Genomic DNA, 22,557 nt, shown 5'->3' with positions numbered 1-22,557 from the left:
AGGATACTTCCTGTGATCCCTCTCTAGTAAATGCAAAAGTCTCTGAAATCTCACTTCATGTGGCACTCTCTGCCCTTGTAGAGCACTTCTGTCTGTTTTCCTAAGCAGAGAGGGCCAAGGTGATCATTTCTGGGTAGTGGAGGTGTGCAGAAAAAGGCAATTGTTCTCCTGTCTTGCCTTGCTAGGCCAACCCACTTCATTTGGAGCGGGGAATACATAAACATCTTCTGCCTCAATTTGAGGGCACTGCTCTGATGCATGATGTGGGACCCATGTTTGTTAAATCACAGTCCAGCCGGCTGAGGTCTTGAATGTCATCTCAAGTTGCTGGGACCGCTGGAGCAAAGTGCAGCAATCTCACATCCCACATGAGCTCACCTTTTGCTGCCTTTGTTCAGCAGCCCAGCCAAGAGTAGTGCCTGCCCCAAAATCAGATAAAGATTGTTGTTTTATTTGATTCCTTTTCCCAGCACTGAGGGCTTGGAGCAGAGATTTATGGGGGAGAGCCTGTTGATGTTTTCTGAGGTTTTCTTGAGTTGGGGAAGCCCAGACTGCAAGCACTTCAAAGCCTTCTGGCCAACTGTAGGCTTTCCTGCAGCCGTCTCCTGCAGTCTCTGTCTTGAGAAGCACATTCCATCAGAAATGTTTCCTTTGGATCTTTTTTAATAGCAGTTTCTGCCTTTTCCAAAAGCATGAGCTAGCTGCAGGGTCAGAACTGACTCAGGCTAAGACTCCCATGGGGAGACATGGCTGGTGATTGTCTGTCTGCTTCTTTGCAGTCTGTTGTTCGGATTTGCTGCATTCGGAGCTTTGGCCACTTCATTACCCACTTGCAAGGCAGCATCCTGCAGTTCAACTCAGAGCTTGGGATCTTCATCAGCATAGCACAGTCGGAGCAAGACAACTTGCTGCACCAGGCCCAAGCCCAGTTTCACATGGTGAGTTGGCAGAGGTGGACTAATTCTCTGTACTTGGCACAATTTCCTGTAGGTTACTATTAGATGGTAACTATAATCACAGATCTTTGGTGGGAGATGAAAGTTTTGCTCCTTAAAGCTACTCAGGTATCCCCTTTTCACCCTGTTTCTGGAAGCATGTGCTAGTGTCAGCTTGTGTCTTTCCTGCTAACTGACATGGAAGTTTGTTTTTGTAACTAGGCTGCAGAGGAAGCTCGTCGGAACAGGCTAATGAGAGATATGGCTCAGCTTCGACTGCAGGTAGGAGATGCTCGTTCCAGCCTGAAAACTGGCAGGGTAGTGGCTGAAATGTCTGAAACTAGGAAGGGAAGGGGGAGCTCTCTGCTCCCATCCCACACAGAGGCAGTAAGTCCGTTCTGCAAAGACAGAATCATAGAATATCTCGAGTTGGAAAGGACCCATAGGGATCATCAAGTCCAGCTCCCTGCTCCTCGCAGGGCTATCTAAAACTAAACCGTACGCCTAAGAGCATTGTCCAGACACTCCTTGACAGGCTTGGTGCCGTGACCACTTCCCTGGGGAGCCTGTTCCAGTGACTGACCAACTTCTCAGTGAAGAACCATTTCCTAATGTCCAGCCTGCACTTCCCCTGATGCAGCTTCATTCCGTTTCCTTGTGTCCCATCACTGGTCACCAGAGAGAAGAGATCAGCACCTCTCCCTCCGCTGCCCCCCTTGAGGCACTTGTAGACTGTGATGAAGTCATCCCTCAGGCTTCTCTTCTCCAAGTTGAACAAGCCAGGTGACCTCAGCCACTCCTCATAAGTCTTGCCCTCTAGACCTTTCACCATCTTGGTCACCCTCCTCTGGACACACTCTAATGGTTTGATGTCCTTCTTGTATTGAGGTGCCCAAAACTGCACACAGTACTTGAGGTGGGGCCGCACCAGTGCAGTGGGACAATCACCTCCCTCTGACCTACCAGCTGCATCCATAGAATCATAGAATCGTTTAGGTTGGAAAAGACCTTTAAGATCGAGTCCAACCGTCAACCTAACACCACCATGCCCACTAAACTAAACCATGTCCTCTCTTCCATGTGCTGGGAGGTTAGAAGGGCTTGATGGAGCTTTGCAGGGTGGGTCTTGCCCTGTTTGATTGTTTGTTTCAGCATAAGTGTGAAGCAAGTGTCTCTGCATGTGTGTGTTTTCAGCTGGAGGTTTCTCAGCTGGAGGGAAGTCTCCAGCAGCCCAAAGCACAGTCAGCCATGTCTCCTTATCTTGTCCCGGACACCCAGGCTCTCTGCCAGCACCTGGCTGTTGTCAAGCAGCTGGCCACCAGCGGGAGGTTCATAATCATCATCCCTCGAACAGGTATGGGGACTCCATGTCAAATAACTGAGCCTGCCTTCCCTCCTTGCTAGGAGGCCCTGTGGGCTAAGGTGGTGGCTTTCTCTCCTGCTGCTGTTGTCCTTTACTTCAGCTGGAGCAGCTGAAACACCATTTCCACATGTCACTTTTGGGGCCTGTTTTATGTGTGGCCCATGCTTGGAATCTAACAAAGTCATCGAAGAACAGCTGGAAGGAGAGAGGCCCTGATCACCCTCCACTTCTTCTGCCTCCTGTGGCAGCCAATGCTGCCATGCATCAGAGACAGTTCAGTGGGATGAGGAATTCTTGACACATCCTGATTAGTTTGCAGAAGTATAGCTGTAAGCCAGATGTTTTTTCTTCTTTTTTTTTTTCCTGTTAGTGATCGATGGCTTAGACTTCCTGAAAAAGGAGAACGCAGGTGCTCGGGACAGCATCCGGTATCTGGAGGCAGAATTTAAAAAGGGAAACAGGTGAGAGTGGGAGAGTGATGCGATTTGCCCTTGCTTTTGGAATGGGTGTATTTTGGGGTGGGAGAAAATGTCAATGGTGGGAAAAGGCTGTGCATCCCTTGGAGCAGAGTGAGGAGTGGGCCAAGGGAAAGCCAGGCCTCAGGAATGCACTTGGCGAGAGGGAAGGTGGTGAAGTAACAGATTTGGCAGCTGGTTCTCCAGATGTGCTTGTAGTTGCTGCTCAGCTGTGAAATGTAGCTGCTTCTGAGGAAGGGAGGGAGTTGCATTTCTTTATCAGTGTATAAAACTGAGCAGTACCTTTTACTGATGCACTAGGAGTGCTGGAAGAGCTGTACTGCATTATGGCCCAGGTTAGCTGTAGAAGGACAAACAGCTGTCCTTCTGTGAAGACAAACTGCATCTTCAAGGCCTGTATCAGGGCTGGTGGGCTTTGAAACACTTGTGGTGTTGTGAACTGCACACAGCGATGGTGATGAGACAGGGAAAGTGATCTAAGGGATTTCACAGGGGATTCCTTGGGCAGGCCTTTGGGTGTTATTTTGGTTGATAAAAGCCAGCATTGTGAAAGGGTCCTGCAGCAACTGGTGGACCTGCTGTAGAGCATTAACTTCAGTCTGTGTGATGGTCTCTGTGTGAGCTCAGTAGCTCTGATCTTTCCTTAGGTACATTCGTTGCCAGAAGGATGTTGGGAAGAGCTTTGAGAGACATAAACTGAAGAGACAAGATTTAGATGCCTGGTAAGATTATAGCATCTAGAGATGTCCGAGCCTGATTCCCAGCAGGCAGCTGGCTTTGGGGAGAGGTGTTAGCACTGCGACCCATCATGCAGCTTGCTTGATTTGGTGCTCCAATATGAGTAATTAGAAAATTCCCTAGAGAGAGTGTTAGGGCATCCATCTGTGCATCTTGCATAGCACCAAACACTTGGTGCTAAGCAGGGTCTCGGAAAAGCCCTCAACAGGCAACAGAGAAACAGTCCTGCTTTCCACATGTCCTCCTGAGCATATATGAAACTGTTTGCACAAACAAGTGGTCTTTCCTCTGACTTTCCCCTCTGTTTCTTTTTTGTTGCATCTGTCTGACAGGAATCTCTATAAAATACTGGACAGCTGCAAACAACTGACAGTGTCCCAAGGAAGCGGAGAGGATGACACCACAGGAATGGTCACCATCATCACGGGCTTTCAGCTGGAGGACCCAAGCAAGTTCTCAGCGCCCATGCAGGTCAGTAGCTCTTTGGCTGAACTGAGCCTTTCTGCTTCCTAGCAAGATTAAAATCTGGTTGATTGGCAAGAGATTTTTTTTTTTTTTTAATGTTTTCTGCCTTGGGTAATAACTGTCCTGGATTTCCCAAATGTAGTTTATAAGTCGTGATTCCTGCTTCCTTGAAGGCCCCTTGATTTGTCATGCTTTTGTGGTGCAAAGTATGCTGGGGGAGGTGGGAGAAGTAATTTCCATGTCTGTGCAAGCCTCTCATGCCAGAGCAACTTTAGCATGAAGGAGAATTGGGCCTTTTAGCTATGACAGACTCTGTCTGAGAATCTCCAAGTTGTGAAGGGCAGCCTTCTTGACAGGGCAAGAAAAAAATAACCTGTTTTGTCTCTGCTTGCTTGCAGTCTGCCATCCAGGCAGCCACCAATGCCAGTGTAGAAATAAAAAATGTTCTGGAGTTCTACAAGCAGTGGAAAGAGATGGGCTGATGTTCAGAAAGGCATCAGGTTGGTGTACCTTTCTCTCTCCCTCTTGGAACGTGCAGCGTCTGAACAAAGGAAACAAAAATCCAGGTGACACTTAGACACGAAGAAGCAGCAGCAGCAACAATAACAAAAATATCTACCAAAAAAAAAAATCCAATTTGGGCACGCACACAGACACCCTTCACCTGTATCCCAACCAGACGGCTGTACATCTCCGACAGCGCCAACTGCTCTGAGAAGAGAGAGGCACCTCGGCACGGCCGAGGCAGAGCTCTGCCCTTCTCCCAGTCGGCAGAGATGGGCGAGAGACAGGCAGTCATTCATTCCCCCCTCGTTCCTCCCCAAAGCTTGCTTGGTCATCTGAAATGGGCAGGCAGCTTCTAAAGCGTGGACTTTACTTAAATGAAACCAAACCAGCGCAGCAGAAATGGGGCCCTCCTAGCTTGGGAAAGAAGTTCCAAAGAGTGTTTAGCTCTTGTCTGGCAATCTGGTGACAGGAAAGCAGATACTATTCCTTTTTTTTTTTTTTTTTATTCCCCTCCTTTGAATTAATTATTTTTCAAGGGTTTTTCCCTTTTAATTCTTAGTTTTTATATATATAAAAAATATAGAAATAAAAAAAAGAAAAAGTGGAGTTCCTTTGGGGTTCTGGATACTCTTCCAATGTCAGAGAGAAAAGGAAACAATTATGCTATTTAAAAGGGGGGGAAAGCTCTTAATATAATTTTTTTTTTCTTTCAACAAGCATATTTATTTCCTTTCCCTGTCCCCCATGGAGTGCGCTCAGTGCAAAGGGATGTTGGCCTGCAAGAAGAGAGCAGTCTGAAGTGCCCTGATGGGCTTGGTGCACCTCCTTGCTCTCCTTACAAGCTGCATGCTTCATGAGCAACAAGAGGTTAGCCGGGCTGCTTGAGAGAGGTGAAAAGGACTCTGTTCCTCCTTCCCCAGTCCCTCCTACTTCTTTGCTTCCAGCATTAGACCTTGGAGAAAAGGAATGGAATCCAGCAGAGTTGCTGGAAGAGAGAGAAGAGCTGTGTGGGATTTAAACGCTGATAAGGCTCAACCACTTGGCTTGAGTGCTGTGACCCTGGGATGGAGCAGACATCTCCGAAGGACCCAATGCCTCTTTTTTTTTTTTTTTTTCCCTTTTTTTTTTTTTTTTTTTTCCCCCTTCCCCTTCTAAATCTTGCAGTGAGGTGTGGAGGAGGAAGGAGGATCTCAAAGCCATTATCTCTTTTTCTGGTTGTTCTGACACACTGCTGCTGCTATGCCATGCTAGAGAGGGTGGCAGAACTTGAGTGTAACCCCCCTCCTCACATCCCTCCAGGCAAAGGCAGTGCAGTGACCGCCATTGCCCAGGAGGACTGAGCTCACAAACCATTCAGTGCTTTTAGCATCCCAAAAAGAAAGGATGATGCTACCTGGACGGATGCTGGAAGAGCTAATTCCCCATGTGACCTGTGAGGGACTTTTCAGACCTCCACCCTGACAGCATCTCAAGCAACCTGTGTCTGACATCCTGTCACATGCTGATGCTGGGAAATGAAGAAATGGGTTGCCCCCAGGACAGCAGAGTGGTGGGAGATAGCCTGAACAGCCTCTTTGTAGTTCATCTGTGTCAATGTACTCAAGAAACAGATGTCTCCATCCACATGAACTAACAGCAGCTATGCAAGTTAAAACCACTATCTTCTACATTTGCGTGTTTTTTCACATGGGTCAGCCAGAAACTGCTACAAAATGGATGTAATATGGAAAGACAAGTGACATACTCCAATCTGTGCAGACTTCCTAGCATGATGCATTGTACTGGAGTGGCAGGATGTTCCTTGTTTTCAGGTAAAAACTAAAAAAACCAGCACAAGTCCCAGAGGATTCATTTATATTCCAATTTCAGTTCCTTTGCAGCATGCAGCCTTGTAGCACAGCAAAGAGAAATGCCAAGCTTTAAGTTACAGCTGGAGCTGGCTGTACAAGGTCCATACCTTGTGGTCTGAAAGGCAGGTGGAGGCTGTAGAGTGGCAGTGTTTCCCTACAGGTTTTTCCTTTTGCAGCTTCTCCTGAAACTTGCGGTGCTTTCCTAGGCTAAGCCAAGGAAACAACATAAGCAGAACGGCAGGTCAAAGACTCTAGCTCATCTTGGGTGTTCTTGGAGATCCAAGATGGGCTGTGAAGCTTGTCAGTCACTCTTTCCTCCAGTGCTACCAGTGTTTTTATTTGAAGCCATTTGTTTGTCTAGCTCATTATTTTGGTTTGATGGGGTGGGAAAAGAAAAGAGAATCAACTTGTGGGACTTGTCCTTCGGTGTATGAGCCAGAGCAGTGTGGTGAAGTGGAGAGCAGTCGGCTCCCCTTCTGCCCCTCAGTTGACTTGGAGAGTGCTGCTCAGTTATTGAGATACACTCCTTGTTCGGTAGAAGCCTGGCTCGGTGGGATGGATAGCTGGTGGACTTTGCTTTTTTTTTTTTTTTTTTTCCCCTGCTGCTTAAGAAAACCATCTGCCTTGCTGCAAAGCACATCAGAAGGGTCTGCAGTCTGCACCTCTCTTCTGGAGGTCTGCTTGAGCTGAAGCCTGGTTGTATTTGCAGTCCTGAGAGGCCTAATTGTCATTCCTTTCTGGCTGCATAGTGCAAAGCGTGCACTTGGGGTTGGTAAAAAAAAGAGCATTGCTTGGCTGAAATCAAAATAGGGAGGAGCTGGAGGCATTCCTCAGCTTTGCTCTGGGCCAGGTATTCCCTTGTCCACAGCTAGATCTTGAGGGGAGAAAAGAGCAATGCAAATAAAGCAGCAACGAAAAGGGAATGCCTGTCATGCCAGTCACAAGTGTCTTGGTTCATACAGCTCCCCAGGCTGCTGGTGGTGCAGGATGAGAGCTGGGAGTCAAGTGCTATGGGGTCAGGGCAGCAGACAAGGTTGGTGCTGTCATTGAACGGGGTGGGAGCAAGGGGTCACAGTCCAGTACAGAAGATGGGCTAACACAGTCCATCCATGTCCTGAATCAGACTGATGGTTTGTTTGGGCTGAACACAGAAGTCAGTTTAAGAACAAAAGTAAATAAACTTGACATTTCTGTAACAAGATGTTGTTGCTGAGCTGCAGTGAGCCCACTTAGGGGCCACATGGTGAAATCAGAGGGCTTCTTTCTAAAAGGCAGCAAGGCTGTTGCCTTACTTTCCTCATAACCATCTCTTAGTAACTGCCCTGGTCTCCTGAGGGGTTGTTTTAATATTACCCTGAGGTTTTGCACACCTGGAGAGGAGGAAAACACCCTAGCCCTTCAATGGGGAATCTTAACTGCCCAGTGGCACCTTTCAGTACACTGTACCTCTGGGCTGAGTGGGGAGGGATAGTAACCTTTTAAAAAAGGCACCTGAAAGATCCATGTGCCACCCTGCTTCCTCTCCAGAACATGCAGCTACAGTTGAGGACCTAATGAATTTTTTTTTGGATGCACATCCCCAGTCAGAGATACACAAAGCTGAAAAAGTGGGAGACTTAAAAGCTCCAGAACAGCATAGCTGCAGAGTGGCCTTGGAAGATGACAAGCTGTGTCCTCTGGCAAGTGTTGCCTTCTAATGGAGGCTCAATTTGACGTCTTTAAGATTGGGGTAAAGGAAAACACTTCTTAGCCCCAATCCCAGCACTCACGATGAGTTGGAATACCCTCCCTGGGTATAAATTGATACAGATCTGCTATGTCCAAGGGCCTATGCCAGTTTGCGCCACGCGGGATTTGGTGCATCTCTTCCAAGTCCCGACCAAGAAGCCAAAAGCAGGAGGCCAACTTCCCTGGCCTGTTGTGTTTCCTGCTGATGCTAAGCAGTTCTCCAGGGCTAAAGGAAACTTGGAACGTCAGTACAGAGGCTCTATGTATCCTGGCATGCTGCTCTGCCCATGGCTCCTGAGTGCTGTGGCTGGGGTTTCCCGAGAGCTCACCACAGCATATTCATGCCAGCTTGAGAGCGAGCCACAAACTGACTTGCCAAGCTAGCGTCATGCGGTGATGGAGCTTTGTGAAAGCTAGCTCTGGTCCACTGCTAATCCATATGGTGCTCTTTCTGTACCAACTCAAGGCTTGCTAAGACCAGCTCCAAGCTAGTCCCGTAACGCCCACTGTGCTGGGAAGGAGAGCAAAAAGAAAAACAATCTTGTGGGCTGAAAGCATTGTTTTTAATGTGTTTTTGTATGTTTCTTGGTTTTGATTTTCTGTTCGTTACCACCATGTTGAGCTCTTGGAAGTTTATAGGGTGACCCCAAGCTGGGAGAGCACAGGTTTGTGGTGATTGAAGCTCGCTGGGTTTCCCATGGAGGCAGTGCAGGGGCCAGGGGCTGTCCCCATGCCATGATTGGTGGACACAGTCACTCTTGTGCTTGTTGGACTTTGGCTCAGCGTTTTCATGGGCTGTGCCAAGCGACTCTTCCTCTGCTCCCATCCTTGCTCAGCTCGATGCCACCTGCAATACCTTGGATCTTTGCTTGCATCTTAGATTATATATTTTTCTTTTCCTTCTTGTCATCCAGCAGAGCTAGCCAGTCTGTCTGGGGCAGAAAACAGGGTGGGGAAAACGGGGTGGCTGCGAGAATGGAGAAGGGCAGGAGGGTTGGCACAGGATCCCTGTGTCACTCATCCTGTCTCTGCTGGCAGGGAGAGGGCTGTTGCTTGGTTTGAGGCGAGGGACAATCATCTCTCCCTCAGTCCTCCTTTTCTAGCACAAAAAAGCCCAGCCTGTGGATTTGTGCTTGGATAGCTCTCACTGGGGGACCGATGGGATGGCTGTTGGACCCCAGCTGGGACGAGGAGGAGCTCGGGGGCTCTCACGGCATGTGTCTTGACTGTGATCCGAACACATTGACTAGCTTAATAAAATATGAGATGTTTGTACCTCTTGTTTTGTGGTGATTCCCAGCCCAGCCCGTGTTTTTCCTACGCCATCCCAGAGATGGGTACATTTTTTATGTAAGAATCCACCTTCAAATGTGAGCTTTGCTGACCAAGCTTTCTGCTTTTCAGAAAAAAAAGCTTTGCCATTCCCAAATCCTCTGAATGTTATTTGACTCGAGTGAAGGAAGGCATAACCTTGGTTTGCTTTTGATTTGATAGGATGAAATGTAGGTGGGTCCCTTCCTTATCCCTATAGCAGGAATAGTATTTCCTTTGTTCCTTTCCTCTTTGCTTGCTGCCTTTGTGGTTCAGGATGAGTTCATCCTCTTGCCAGGACTCTGCATGTTGCTGCCCACAGGAGCGTCCCCAACCCCAGCAACAGTGTGATCAGCAAAAATAACTGCAGTGCTTTATTGGGCACCTTCTAAGCTTGGTTTTAAAAGGGGGGGTGGAAAGTATACATTTTTTAAAATGCGTGACTTTTAAGTGTTAATTTGAGGTGCCTTTAAGAGTCTTGGTTTCAGGTGCAGAGCTGGGCAGCATGCTTGAAGTCAGGCTCAGTGAGGGTCCATGCCAGGCACTGGTGACTAGGGAAGCTGGGGGGGTGTGTTTGGGGGAGGGGGGAATCTTCCATTCCCTGTATTCATTCACACCAAAGCTCCTTCATTTGCTCTGCTAGTGGAAAGCATTGAGCCAGGCACCGATATAATTTACTCTTAGGCTCCAGTTCTTTGGAGGCTGCCAGCAGTGGGAAGGTCGGAGAGGGAGGTTGTGAAAAGGCAAATCCAGCTTTCAGTCTTTAGTGGGAGAATAAACCCATCTTCCCACAGGGCGAGACGTGCCCTGTGTCCCAACGCCACTGCCTACGGTGGCACAAAAGGGACCTGTCACTGCCAGCTCTGTCCCCTCCAAAGGGACTGGAAAGGCTGCTTCTAGCTTGCAAGGTCTGTGCCAAGACGCTGCCCAGCATTAATGGCCTCAGTGGGGGCTGTGGATGTGCTACCTACCCTGTTAACAAACGCTCTGTGTCTCCATTTTCAAGTTGGCATAGGTGGCGTGTTGCTGCAAGGAGTGCCCCATCTGTGGGGGTCTGGCCCACACCCCTCACACTGGAAATGAACTGAAGGGTTTGCTCCTGCAAAATTTTAAGTCTGATCAAGAGCTGGGACTCCTGGTCCTCCTGCTCATTCGGATGCCGAGTCCTCGGAAAGCTGCAGGAACCTCCCTCTTTCCAGCCCCGCTCAGCAGCCATTCCCCACCCTCTCTGCACCTCTGCTTCCCACTTCTCCCCGCACAGAGATGGCATTTCCCAGCACCAAATAGGTCCTCACCCAGGGTTTGCTGTGCTTCACACAGGTTATTTTGGAGGGGCTTTTCAGCACCAGGGCCTGCATCCTTGCATGGATAGAGCAGGCCCCTTTGCAGGCAGGCAGCAAGACCCCAAACCCTCCCACTGACCTCCTAGCAACGCCGGCCAGAGAAACGCAGCTTCCCCTTGGCCAGTGCTGCCAGTGCACCAGAGCCCTGTATGCAGATCAGCCTTGCGCCTGTGGCTCTTCATACCGAGCATGGTGGATTTGAGCTCCTCGTCCTGGGGAGCTGTGGCTCCCCACGCTGTGCCAGCACCCATGGCTGAGCCGGGAACATGAGCCCTCTGGGGGTAAATAAATCCCCAAAGATGCGGGCTTTGAAAGCATCAATCCAGCTCACAGTTCAACCCTCCACCTTCTGAATGGTGGCTCCATCTGACTGCGGCGTGGACGCCTCTGCTGGCATTTGCTCCCATGGACTGAGCCTGAGCCACCTCCAGCCCTCCTTGTGCCAGCAGGACGCCATCAGGTCAGTCGGGGATGCTTTCCCAAACTTGCTTTTGCTTTCTGCACCTCTTTCCATCGTGCTTGTGGGACCCTGTGGTGTAACCTGGTGGGTGTTTGCTGTAGGTCCCTGCGTGGACCTGGCACTTGGCTCCACCACCCGCCCCAGCTCTCCCAGCTGAAGAGCTCGTTGGCATTTAAAGTCTGATGTCCGGAGCCACTTTCCAATAGTTCCTCCACCGATGGAGGCACACGTGCCCATCCAGCAGCACACTGGGGGCGAACCCCCCCCATGCATGGTGAGGGATATTGCATCGGGGGGGGAATTGGGGGGATTTCGGCCAAAGCAGGCAGCAAGGCCATGGCAGGACAGGCGGCGTGTCCAGCACAAAGCTCCCTTTGAGCCCCCACAGAGAAGCCCTGACTGCCCCTTCCACCAATGAGCAGGAGCTGCCGGGGAAGGACATTTTGGCAACTTTCCACAGCCCAGGAATGCGGCCGGGAAGAAGGGCTGCGAGCGACAGTGGTGGGGCCGAGACCCCTGGCCCGTGGTGGCAAGGAGGGGGCTCCCAGCACGGCATCGCCCACCACCCCAGCAGTGCTCCTCACTGGCTCCGCTCTCCTGCTCCATGCAGGGTGGTGGGAAGTGTCTCCGGACACTTTCAGGTTGTTTTGGCTTTTTCCTTTCCCCCCCCCCCTTCTAAACCACTGGGTGAGTTTTGGGCTGGGGGAGTGGGTGGGAACACTCAGGACTGCCCTCATGCTGCTGGGCTGCTTTCCCTGTGCTGTGCCTCAGTTTCCCCACTGGAGAAACCCTTCCCCAGCCGCTGAGTTCGGTGTCCTGCTTCATCCTGGCCCCTGCGTAACACAACCTCTCGGGCTGGGCCAGGGCTCGGTGGGGCTGCAGGGCATCCATGGGGCTTTGCCCCCTCCATGGTGGCCTGGTCCTAAGCCTGCATCTACCAGGGAGATCCCCAGAGCAAGTAAATGTGGTCAGGAGCCTCCACGGGGAGGGAGGATGCAGTGGGGTAGGGGATGAGGGCAGGATCTGGCTTTTTGCTGCAGCCCCCACCCATGGCCCCATTGTGCTCACCCCATCCTGGGCCTCGGGGGGCCTGATCCTGCTCAGACACCCCACCCACACCCCTGACGTGGTTCTCTGGAAGAGTCAAACGGGGAGCAGGCTTTGCTGATCGCATCCCTGGAAAAAGCCACTGACCCAAGCCGAGAGCCCACCTGGAGGTTGCTGTCTTGGCTCCTGCAGCCCCACTCCTGTCACCCAGTGGACTCTGTCCCATCTCCGCAGGACATGGGCTGTGGCCCAGCGCCCCGACGCCTCTAGCTCTGAGCACCTCGGCCCCGCCATGCTGATGGTAAAGCTGCCACAGATCTTCAGGGTCCATCAGGTGCCTCGGGTACATGTGGCTGGGTGATGATGGGACTCTGCCCCCAGGCTTTTCCCCCCAGTTCCCTCATCCAAGGTGGAAAATCACCTGGACTCCCCACCCAACCTTGCTCCAGCTGGTGAGAGACTCCCAGCCCATCCTGCCTCAGTTTCCCCACCCACCATGAGGCCAGAACAGTTCTTTGGGGCTGCCCCACTCCCCCTGGCATGTCCTCTGACCAGCCCCACTGTCCTTGCAGATCTTCTGGGAGGATGGGATCATGTCAGGGTACCGGCACCCCAAGAGCTCAGCCCTTGACTGTATCCTCAGCTCCTTCCAGATGACTAACGAGACAGTCAACATCTGGACACACTTTCTACTGACCTGGTGGGGATGGGGACAGGGACAGAGATGAGGATGTGAATAGGAATGGTATTGGGCACAGGGTACAGGATAGAGACAGGAATGGGGATGGACCTGGGTATGGAGTCAGGGACAAGGATGGGAACGATGAAAGGATGGAGATGGGAATGGGGACAAGGATGGGGACAAGCATGGGGGTGAGGAGGGGATGGAGATGGGGACAAAGAAAGGATGGAGATGGGGCTGGGGGTGGGGACAGAGACAGGGATGGGGATGGGGATAGGGACAGGGATGGATCTCACCTCAATATATGCTCTGCCCGCAGGTATTTTGTGTGGTGCTTCCTGGTGCTCTCATCCTCCCTGGACTTCTGCCAGGAGCCCTACCACTGGCCCCTGCTCATCTACCTGCTGCTTGTCTGCCTCTACCCCTTTGCCTCCAGCTGCGCCCACACCTTCAGCTCCATGTCAGTGCGCGCCCGCTATATCTGCTACTTCTGCGACTATGGAGCCCTCAGCCTCTACAGCCTGGGTGAGCCACTGCAGAGAGGGACTGGCACGGGTATAGGGATGGGGGCAGGCATGGGGGGCAGGCATGGACAGGCAGCCGCTGGCCCCATGATGCTGCATTTCTCTTGCAGGCTGTGCATTTGCCTATGGTGCCTACACAATGCCAGACCACTGGGTTAGTGGCGTTTTGCACCGTTACTTTGTCCCCGTGGCTGCTTTTAACTCCTTTGTCTGCACCAGCCTCTCTTGCTACTGCCGGTATGTTTTGGGTAAAAGCGCCAGCGCTGCAGCTGGATGGAAACTGGGGCTGGAGGTTTCCTCCTTCTCAGCGTTGGGGTCCTGCAGAGTGTCTCTGGGGAGGGTCCCCCTGCTCAGGCAGTGGGTCTGGCCCAAAGCCAAGGTGCTTGCAGGGTCCTTGCTGTGGGGGCTGACAGGGGTCACTGCACCCCTTGCCCTTCCCCGTTTGCCCTTCACAGCTTCCCTGAGCTGGAGCATCCCCGGCTGAGCAAGGTGCTGCGGACGGCAGCTCTCGTGTACCCCTTCCTCTACGACAACATCCCGCTTTTCTGCCGGGTGAGTCGGGGTGTCCCGGGGCAGGGGTCAGGTGCCACCACCACAGGGGTCACAGGGTGCTTCCAGAGGCTGTCCCAGCCTGTTCCTCACCCGTCTATCCACAGCTTCTCTTCTGCTTCTGGAGTAACTGCGCCTGGAATGAGACTATGGCCGGGTACTGCTACCACCTCCTCTTTGCACTGCTCACTGGCTTCCTATTCGCATCCCACTGCCCGAGCGCCTGGCGCCCGGCCGCTTCGACTACATCGGTGAGCAGCAGCCCCCAGTGCCGCAGCTCCAATCCCCCCTGCCCCCAAAGCAACCCCTTGCAGCAGGAACTGGGAAGGAGGCCCAGCACCCAGGGGTGACATTGGCCTCTCACTCCGGTAGGACACAGCCACCAGCTCTTCCACATCTGCGCTGTGCTGGGCACCCACTTCCAGCTGGAGGCCATCCTCTGTGATGTGTGCTCACATCGGGCCTGGCTGCAGGGCCACCTGCCTGCCCCCGGCCTCCCCGGCACCTTTGGCACTGCTGGACTGGCCTTTTTGGGCAATGCTGCCATCATCGGCGCCTTCACCGCTGCCTTGCCCCGGGCATCTGGCAGCTTTGTCAGCCCCAAGCATCCCCACTGAGGCTGGGCGCTGTAGGGACTCATGATGCTGTGGGGTAAGTGGCTGGGCTGCAAGGGGCTGTGGGGACCCAGATGTCCTGGCATCCCCCGGAGCTCCCCCCACCCCCAAGTGTGGGGAGAATAGGGTGAGGGGCTCAGACACCTGGGGCTCACTGTTGGATATCTTGGGGTGTCATAAGATGAAGTGTGTCCCCCCCTCACCCTGGTCCCTCTGCAGCCAATCCCCCCCCGGTCCCCATGCCTCAGTTTCCCCACCTTTTAAATATGGCTAATTGTACTCATCACTGCAGGAGGGCACTGTAGCACACTTACGCTGCACCTAACCCATGTAGCAGCACCCTGCCTCAGCCCCAGGGCACTGGCCCGTTTCCCAGCAGGGGACCTGTGTGTGTGTGCACGCATGCACATGTGTAGCCAGGATTGTCACAGCCCAGCAGGGGTGAGCTGCAGTACCAGTGGACCTGATGTGATGTACATGGCTCCAACACAGCAGCCCAGCCATTGCTCAGTGTCAGGCACTGGGTCCCTGGGCACACCCAAGGGCTGAGGGGTCTGGGGCTGGAGGCAGAGCTGAGGGATTTGGGCTTGAGGTGAGGGTGCAGAGGACTGGCAAAGGCCATGTTTTGTGGGAGCAAGGGTCAGTGCCTGGCATGGAGTTGGCCCCAGTGCCCTGGCTGAGCCAGGCAGCTTGGGGCAGGGGTCCTGTGCCATGGGACCCCAGGAGCCATGGCCAGGGCCATACAGGAGATGAATTTGGGGCAGGGGAGGTATGTTGCCCTGTGTGGGGAACCCAGCAGCAACATTGCAGGTGGTTCAGTGGGATAGGAGACACAGACCCCAGCAGCCCCCCCAGCATGAGGCACGCGCACACGCACATGCATGCTGGGTATGCAGGAAGGAATGTGGCCAGGTAGAGCACCATGCATGGGACTAGGGTCCCAATCTCCCCCACTTCCCCTGCCAACCCCGGCCTTAATGAAATGGTGGTTTGCTAAGGAAATCCTGCAGCTGGGAAGGGTGCAGGGCTCTGGGGCACATCGAGCAGCCCCACTGTCCCCTAATAACCCCACGCTTGGGACAAGCAGCTTTAAATTAAACTGGAATAATGGTGCAAGTGCTGGGCTCATCATTACCAGGCACAGACACCGGGTGGTGACGGACACTGCTCTGCCCTGGAGCCTTTGGGTGTTGGGAGAGGGAGGAAGAGCCTGGGGGTCCTCAGTCTCGTGGGGATGACATGGGGCACTTCCACGGCGGTCTCACACCCATCCCCTCAGACTAGGAACAAGCTGGCTACACCATTTGTGCATTTATTTCTTTTCACGGTTAACAGAAGGGGGTGTAAAAGGAGGGCTGCTCGAGGGAGGTTGGTGCTCTGAGCTCAGACCCAGCACCTGCAGGGCCACAGCATGGCTGGGGGGGCATGGTGGGGGCTAGATGGGGCCGTAGAAGCGCCGGTATGCTTCCTGGAAGCCAATGTGGTCGGCTAGCTCATCGCAGTCAGGGTTGAACTCACACACCTCACGCTTGGCCTCCAGTGGGTCATGCACAGCACCATAGACGCTGCTGGGGATGGATGAGGGATGTTGGAGGGTCCGTGGGGGCTGGAGGCTCCCGGGGCAGGGCCCAGCCAGCAGGGCCCCTCCCAAAAACAGGATTTCATTTTATGATGTGGTGTATGGGGAATGTGTGCTCCCCCACCTGTGTCACCCAGAGGGGGACACACAGTCCCCAGCACAATGGGGTCAAGCACTACCTGTCATAGATGTAATTCCTCTTGTGTCTCCGCACCACCTCGGCGCTGGCGCGTCTGGAGACGAAGGCTGCGGGGACATAGCAGGGGGGTCAGGGAGGTCTGGGTGCCCCTGTCCCTGGGGCAGCAGGGACGAATCTGGCCGCAGACACTCACCTTCGGAGCTGGGTGAGTCATCTGCGCTGAGGGAGCGGTCAGCAGCTGAAGGATGGCACGGCACAGTCAGGGCAGCTGATGGGCTCTGGAAGGCCCTGTGCAGGCTGTGCCCTCACCCTGCTCCTCCTTTTGGGGCTCTCATCCCAACTCCCCCCCCCGGCCCCTCACCCAGACCCCTGCCAAAGGGTGTCCCCATCCCTGTCCCCCTGCTCCCTCTACCCCAAGGCTCAGCAAACCTCTCTCCAAGCCCCTTTGCTCCCTCCAGCTCACAGCAGAGCCTTTCCTATGGCATCCCCCCGTCCCCATCACCCCGTCCCGGACTACCCCATACCTCTGCGGCAGAGGCCAAGGGTGAGGAGGCCCAGGAGGGTGAGCAGGATGAGGGGCTTCATGGTGTCTCTCTGCACGGGTGCTGTGCTCGGTGCAGCCCTGGTCCCTGTGAGACTTTATAGGATGCTGCGACCGCCACCAAGGAGGGGCCCCGTGGCCCCGCCAGGGTTATTTCCAGCACATCCGCCAGGGCCGGGAGCCACCAGCACAGGCGGCAATTGTGGTTTGGGGTGAACTCAGTTCCACCATGACCGGCCAGAGCCCACAGGGAGGGAAACGTGGCCCCAGGCCAGTGGAGATTCACTGGTGGGCCCTAGCCCTGCCGGCCTGGCAGCACCCAGTCCCCACCCGTCCCTAACTGGGATGGGAGATGGGGCACTGGTGGGACCCCTCACTGCACTCCCCAGTCACTGACTGGTCTGTCCCAGTTCCCACTGCTGGATCCCAGCAGGGTTGCTGCCACGCTAGGAGTTTCCTGCCAAAACCTGTGGGGTTTTCCTTTCTGCGCAGGGCCACTGGGGACTTGGGGTTTTTGCCTCGGGGACCAGCACGTGCTCCTTCTGTGGCATCGTCACAGCCCCTTGCCGGGGCTGACTGCTGTGACCCAGGAGGAGAAGGTGAGCGGGTGCCCTTGCCCTCTGCCTCCATGCAGGTCTCCCATGCCACATCCCATGGGCAGATGCTGTGTGCCAGGGCTGGGGCCCCAGGCAGTGCCTGCTCCCAGAAAGAGGACCTCGGAAAGAAGTCCAGCACCTCTTAAAACCCCAAAACAGGGCTTTGCAAGAACATAAAGTGTGCTACTGCTGTGGTTCAGGCACCGAGCAGAGGTGAAGGGGAGCGGAGCAGCTGGAGATCTCTTGTTCATACATCCTTTTACTTCCTACTCGCCAGAAGACCCCAGCAGTGCTCAGGGTGCTCACCCACCTCTGGAGTTTGCTCCTATTTAACTCCAGGAGGGCTCCGAGCAGTGGGAGCCCCCAGGGCCACCTGGGGTGACATTCCTCTTTGGGATCCTGACCGCTTTCCAGACTTTCAGATCCTATAAATCCCAGCCCTGTCTTGAAAAGCGGAACCAGAGCCTTTGGGGCGGAGGAGGAGAGAAATGCTGAAGCCAGAGCCTTTGTCAGACAAACCCATAAACTATAGAGTATGCAGGCCAAGCGCACGCAGCAGGAGCCAAGACTGGGGGAACAACAGCTCCAATTTATTTAGATTATAATGCAGCAAGGGAAGTCTTGTTTACGACAGAAGGAAAATATGCCTAAGTCAGTCAGTCAGTCGCAGTCTCTGGCTGCCTCTAATTGAAAACAGAGGCTTGCGCTTGGTGGAAATCGCCACTGTTGTTCTCAGAGTTTGTATTATTTCCCCACCACGCAGGGCACAGCCTCTCCTTGGGATGGCAGGCACTAACAGCCGAAGAGCACAACAGGTGAGGAGGAACAACAGGTGACCAGAGAACCTGCTGCCCTGGGCAGATCTGGTGTCTGTTGGAAACAGACTCACCATCAGTCCGTGTCAGGCTCAGTAAGACTCTCCTCGTTATCTGTCCAGCCCAGAGGAAGGACTTTTTCTCCATTTTGAAGATACCCCTCGCTTGCAGAGCTTCACTAATGCCCCACCAGGCAGACTCCAGTGAGTCCCTGCTTCCCTGGCTGGCAAACTTCTGATGAGATGGTAATGAACAACTCCAGATGGGTAAAACCAAACCCAGTTTGGTTCCAGGAATCAACATGGAGGTTTCACAGGAAAACATTGAATCCCTTTGCCATGAGCCCACAAAGTCGAGGCAGGGCCATTCTAACCTCTGCTCATCTCCACACACACACCTCCCCGGCACCTCCCCGGATCCTTCACACTGCGGTCCTCAGAGAAGAGCCCTCAGTGCGTATTGGCTGGGAGGGGAGCAGGGTTGGAAAATAACTGGAAAAAAAGAATAAATGGCAACGAGGAACTTGCTGTGATAAAGCAGCTGCTGACATGTCTGTTCTGATGGGTCACAGGTGAACAATTGTTTAAACACACAGATACTGAAAATGAACACTGCAAAAACGCAGCAAGAGTCCGACGTGGCTATTTATGCTCCAGCTGTACAAAATGCCATGGTAGCATTTACCTGACTGTGGGCTTTGTGTGCTACAGCTTGCTGGCTCCTCATTCCTGTGCACAGCACAGCCTCTGTGCATAAGACACCTATTTTTCTCTAATGCACATCTGAAATACCTGCAAGGTCACAAATTTGGCTTTAGTCAGCTAGAGTCATGCCTGTCACAGCGCTAAAAAAGCATGTGAGTGTACAGACATGCTCTGGCTATCAGACCTGTAGGATTCTCCTCCCTGTTGAGCTGAGCAAGGAATAGGAAATTGTCATCTATTTCCAAAGATCCTGCTGTGTTCTTTTTTATTTCTTCACAAACTTTGATCTAATTGTGCAAGTCCAGCAGCTTTTCAGTCCCACTGCAAGTTTCTTCTGGCCTGACAAGAAGAACGTGAGTTTGCATGGTTTGTATACGCCACATACAGAGTCTCGCTTCCCACCACGTTGTCCACGCTTCCAAGATGAGGATAAACTCCCCCCACGAAACATGCAGAAACTCCCCGCGTCCTCACTGGGGCTCCTTGAATGTCATGATGAGTTCTTGTTGCTCTTTACTAATTGCCTGGAAGGAAAACAACCACCATGCAACTCAGCAAAGTGCTTTTTTCCGCAGATGCCAGCGCTCAGGACACAAAGCAAGCTGATAGAAACACAGCGTCATATACACTGACGTCCCCACCACATATGGAATACAACCCACTAATCTCACAGGCTCACCCACAGAAACCCCCACCCAGGGCACAGGAAAAAACATCCAAGATCTCCAGTGAAAATGCCCAGGCCTCCCAGGCCAGTTTTGGCAGTATTTGGCTCTTGGTGAGGCCTTTGATAAGTGGAGGGCTTAAATATAGTGCAGACATTTGCTAGTCAAATAGGATATCCTGTGTCAAAACACAGGATAGTCTTTCTTTCAGGCTGATGCTGCAAAGAAAGAGAAGGGGGTTTTATTTGTTTCTTTTTTATTTTTACCTGCCAGGCATGTTTGCGAGCTTGTATCAGCTGCTGCAGCTCTCCAATCCTATTCCTCCCTGCAAGCACAGACTCTGCTACCTTCCTGTTCTCTTCCTCCTTCTCCCTTAGGATTTTCCGCAAGTACGACCTGTGCTTAAGGAGGTACGGCACCATAGCACTGCGAATGTCCTCTTCTGGGATCCCGCTGGGACGCCTGGGAACAAACTGGGATGTGAAACAACCAGAGAGCAACTGTCTCACACAGCAATTAGTCTCACGCACCTCAGTTGGAAGCTGAGTTGCTGCCGAAACATATCAGCTCACCAACTCCAGCAATTTTCCTCTGGCACTGGATGCTTGAGGACAGCTAGAACGAGCGTGTCTAACAGGCACCCCATTGCGTAGCCCCCTAACGCTGTACGTGAAGGAACAGGAGGAGTCCTTCCCAAAACTCTGCCATTAGCTGAGGCCTGGAGGCAGGCAGGGTGTAATTAACATCCCCAAACACAGAAACAAGAAATCGTGATGATGCTTTTGATTAAAAAGACCCAGCCTGTCTTTAGGGTGAAGAAAAGGCAGCGTGTACAACTTCCAGTGCCTGCCGAGTCCCTGAGCAAGACATCCCCACAAGAAGTGTTGATGTGAGCTCTGCTATTAGAACAGTAGCTGTGGCTAAAACATGCCATCAGCCTTTTGAGTTATTCAGGATTGAGTTTACCTCCCCCTGGTGTCAGCAGCACTAACCTCCTCCTTGTGCTGAGGAAGCATAGATACATCACCTAGAGAAGCACAGATAAAACTTGTTTTTCGAAGTTTTAGATGCAACAACATTGCTGTTAAGATATGTGAGGTTTAAAAAATTCCCCTGCAGCGCAAGGCCTACAGGGCACATCGACACGACCCAAACATCACATGGGAGCTGACTTTCACCCTTGAAGGAATATGCCTCCACACATACGCGCTCCCCAGACCATCCATACCACGCAGGCTCTTCCTGGTTCTTTGCCTCCTCCACCATCTTATCCAGTGAATTAAAGAGCAGCTCCAGGTTCCCTTCATTCTTTACCTCCTGGATCTCATCCTGTGAAGGAAGTACACCACAGGGATTCAGCAGGACCCAAACTGAACTGACACAGGCATTATTCCGCTTGTGAGCCCTCACTTTTCCCTGGACAATGGCTACATCCTGGAAATCACCATGTATTGAGTCACCATCCCTGCAGGTATTTAAAAGAATGTAGATGTGGCGCCTGGGGACATGGTTTAGCGGTGGAGCTGGTAGTGTTAGGTTTACAGTTGGACTCGATGATCTTAATGATTCTATGATTCCACGGCTCTTTCTGGAGAAGACAAAGAGGTCTGGAAGAATCTCTGGGGAGCAGTCTTAACTTTCTGGTTTCGCCATTCAAGAAATGTATTTGCTACCCTTAAGAGCAACATGTTCAGCACTTCCACACCTGGACCTGAAGCCCCTCCGAAGGCAGGTGCATCCCCCAGCCCCTGCCCCTAAGGGTTTGCTTCCCCTTTCACCTTGACGGACGTCTCCAGCTGGGATATAAACTGATCGTAAATGCTCCTGGTCACCTCGGGCTGTAGTTTGTAGAAGCAGCGGTAGCAGTTTGCAAACTTCTGGTAGCTGCAAAACCGGAGGGGCAGGGAGGGGGGGTGTCACTGCCCGGGCCCGGGCTCGGGGCCTCCCCTCGGCAGAGCTCGGCCAGGCCCCGGCTCTCACAGAGCGGCCCCCATTCCCGCCTCACCTCCCGGCTGCCACCAGCTTCTCCAGGAAGGTGTCCACCACGGTGGCGAAGACCTCGGCGCGGCCCGGCGTCGCCTGGGCGGATGGGCCGTCCTCGCCGCCCGCCGCAGCCTCCTCAGGGCCGCTCCGCTCCGCCGCCATGTCCAGCCACCCAATGGCCGCGCCACCGGCGCCCATTGGCCGCCGCCACCGCGCGGCGCCGCTACCATTGGTGGTTGTGCGGGGCCCGCCCACGCTGACTGCGCATGCGGGGAGGGGAGCGCTCCACCCCCTCGGCAACGCGAAGCGCGAGGAGGCGCCTTCAGGGAGGCTGAGGGGCGGGGCCGCGAGGGCCAGGGGCGGGGCCTCGAGCCCTGCAGAAGACAGCTCACCCCCGGGACTGGGCAGGAGGGCTTAAGCCTTAAAAAAAAAAAGCAATTAAAAAAAAATCACAAGGGGCTGAAATGCTTCGAAACAGCAAGGTAGCCCCTGAAGCAGAGTGGTAAATACAATAAGCCGTCCCTCTCTTGAGATCCCCGTGGAAACCCCCACCCGCGTCCCCTCACGGACTAATATTCTCGATCATTTAACGAAATAAAACAATCGAGCCTGAAGAATTCAAAGGGGGAAGAATAATCCAAGTTCAGCACACAAAGAGAGGGAAAAGCAATTTTTCCCATGTCAAGCCACTGCTGGTAAGAGCTAACCAGAACTAACCTCAGTTTGTAAAGGAGGATCTGGGCTTGCAACTAATCCATGGTTTCAGGTACTACATGTGCCTTAGCCTGTTTTTTCCTGGCTTTTTCAGCTTTGTGTGCAGTCACTGTCATTGTTTTTTCAGGAAATCTCTGCTGGTCAGGTCCCTCCTAGTGCTACTCAGAAGGCAAAGCATTAAAACCAAGAAAGCATCGTTGTGAAACGACAAACTGGCAGGCTCCCATGG

At 53.1% G+C, this 22,557-nt stretch overlaps 4 protein-coding genes across 9 annotated transcripts in view; 2 read left to right on the top strand and 2 right to left on the bottom strand.

Annotated features, from left to right (window-relative positions):
* SMG5 (SMG5 nonsense mediated mRNA decay factor) overlaps positions 1 to 9,337 on the top strand; it is a 33,856-nt gene extending 24,519 nt beyond the window's left edge. For 2 of the 5 annotated variants that reach the window (XM_052796154.1, XM_052796158.1), the window contains 7 exons: positions 780 to 938; positions 1,158 to 1,217; positions 2,130 to 2,289; positions 2,669 to 2,759; positions 3,422 to 3,496; positions 3,845 to 3,983; positions 4,376 to 9,337. In XM_052796154.1, the coding sequence (XP_052652114.1) occupies positions 780 to 938; positions 1,158 to 1,217; positions 2,130 to 2,289; positions 2,669 to 2,759; positions 3,422 to 3,496; positions 3,845 to 3,983; positions 4,376 to 4,459 (768 nt within the window). In that variant the 3' untranslated portion in view covers positions 4,460 to 9,337. Of the gene's footprint in view, positions 1 to 779; positions 939 to 1,140; positions 1,218 to 2,129; positions 2,290 to 2,668; positions 2,760 to 3,421; positions 3,497 to 3,844; positions 3,984 to 4,375 lie in introns of those variants that run through there. The other 3 variants (XM_052796155.1, XM_052796157.1, XM_052796156.1) reach the window with 3 other exon arrangements.
* A 1,863-nt stretch (positions 9,338 to 11,200) lies between these two features.
* PAQR6 (progestin and adipoQ receptor family member 6) lies at positions 11,201 to 14,808 on the top strand. The gene is given in 9 exon segments (XM_052796152.1): positions 11,201 to 11,817; positions 12,416 to 12,566; positions 12,796 to 12,923; positions 13,225 to 13,430; positions 13,540 to 13,666; positions 13,885 to 13,981; positions 14,086 to 14,188; positions 14,191 to 14,229; positions 14,351 to 14,808. Coding segments are annotated over 9 exon segments (1,323 nt in total). The 5' UTR covers positions 11,201 to 11,590; the 3' UTR covers positions 14,596 to 14,808.
* Positions 14,809 to 15,888: 1,080 nt separating this feature from the next.
* BGLAP (bone gamma-carboxyglutamate protein) lies at positions 15,889 to 17,001 on the bottom strand. 2 transcript variants are annotated; one of them, XM_052796215.1, is made up of 4 exons: positions 16,835 to 17,001; positions 16,504 to 16,548; positions 16,351 to 16,417; positions 15,889 to 16,157 (listed from the first exon to the last, which is right to left on the bottom strand). In XM_052796215.1, the coding sequence occupies exons 1-4, from the start codon at positions 16,893 to 16,895 to the stop codon at positions 16,028 to 16,030; spliced, it is 303 nt and encodes a 100-aa protein (XP_052652175.1). In that variant the 5' UTR covers positions 16,896 to 17,001; the 3' UTR covers positions 15,889 to 16,027. The 2 variants fall into 2 exon arrangements, with proteins under 2 accessions (XP_052652175.1, XP_052652174.1); XM_052796214.1 differs by having other exon boundaries at positions 15,889 to 16,160; positions 16,835 to 16,997.
* Positions 17,002 to 18,016: 1,015 nt separating this feature from the next.
* On the bottom strand, positions 18,017 to 22,464 carry PMF1 (polyamine modulated factor 1). Its single transcript, XM_052796213.1, has 6 exons — positions 22,332 to 22,464; positions 21,637 to 22,034; positions 21,410 to 21,515; positions 20,860 to 20,960; positions 19,898 to 20,093; positions 18,017 to 19,490 (listed from the first exon to the last, which is right to left on the bottom strand). The coding sequence occupies exons 2-6, from the start codon at positions 21,810 to 21,812 to the stop codon at positions 19,437 to 19,439; spliced, it is 633 nt and encodes a 210-aa protein (XP_052652173.1). The 5' UTR covers positions 21,813 to 22,034; positions 22,332 to 22,464; the 3' UTR covers positions 18,017 to 19,436.
* Positions 22,465 to 22,557: the final 93 nt, after the last annotated feature.

Source organism: Harpia harpyja, chromosome 9 (assembly GCF_026419915.1).
Source record: "Harpia harpyja isolate bHarHar1 chromosome 9, bHarHar1 primary haplotype, whole genome shotgun sequence".
Classification (NCBI taxonomy): Eukaryota; Metazoa; Chordata; class Aves; order Accipitriformes; family Accipitridae; genus Harpia; species Harpia harpyja.
This window is presented reverse-complemented; position numbering and strand designations above follow the sequence as displayed.

What these genes read in the sequence shown, in the direction of transcription:
- BGLAP (XM_052796214.1), bottom strand. Translation starts at nt 16,895, where the DNA reads ATGAAGCCCCTCATCCTGCTCACCCTCCTGGGCCTCCTCACCCTTGGC. An exon ending in TGACTCACCCAGCTCCGAAG is followed by an intron (nt 16,418 to 16,503) that starts GTGAGTGTCTGC and finishes ATGTCCCCGCAG; the next exon opens with CCTTCGTCTCCAGACGCGCC. An exon ending in AGGAATTACATCTATGACAG is followed by an intron (nt 16,161 to 16,350) that starts GTAGTGCTTGAC and finishes ATCCATCCCCAG; the next exon opens with CAGCGTCTATGGTGCTGTGC.
- PMF1 (XM_052796213.1), bottom strand. Translation starts at nt 21,812, where the DNA reads ATGGGCGCCGGTGGCGCGGCCATTGGGTGGCTGGACATGGCGGCGGAG. An exon ending in AACCAGGAAGAGCCTGCGTG is followed by an intron (nt 20,094 to 20,859) that starts GTATGGATGGTC and finishes GTTTGTTCCCAG; the next exon opens with GCGTCCCAGCGGGATCCCAG. An exon ending in CTCGCAAACATGCCTGGCAG is followed by an intron (nt 19,491 to 19,897) that starts GTAAAAATAAAA and finishes TTTTCCTTCCAG; the next exon opens with GCAATTAGTAAAGAGCAACA.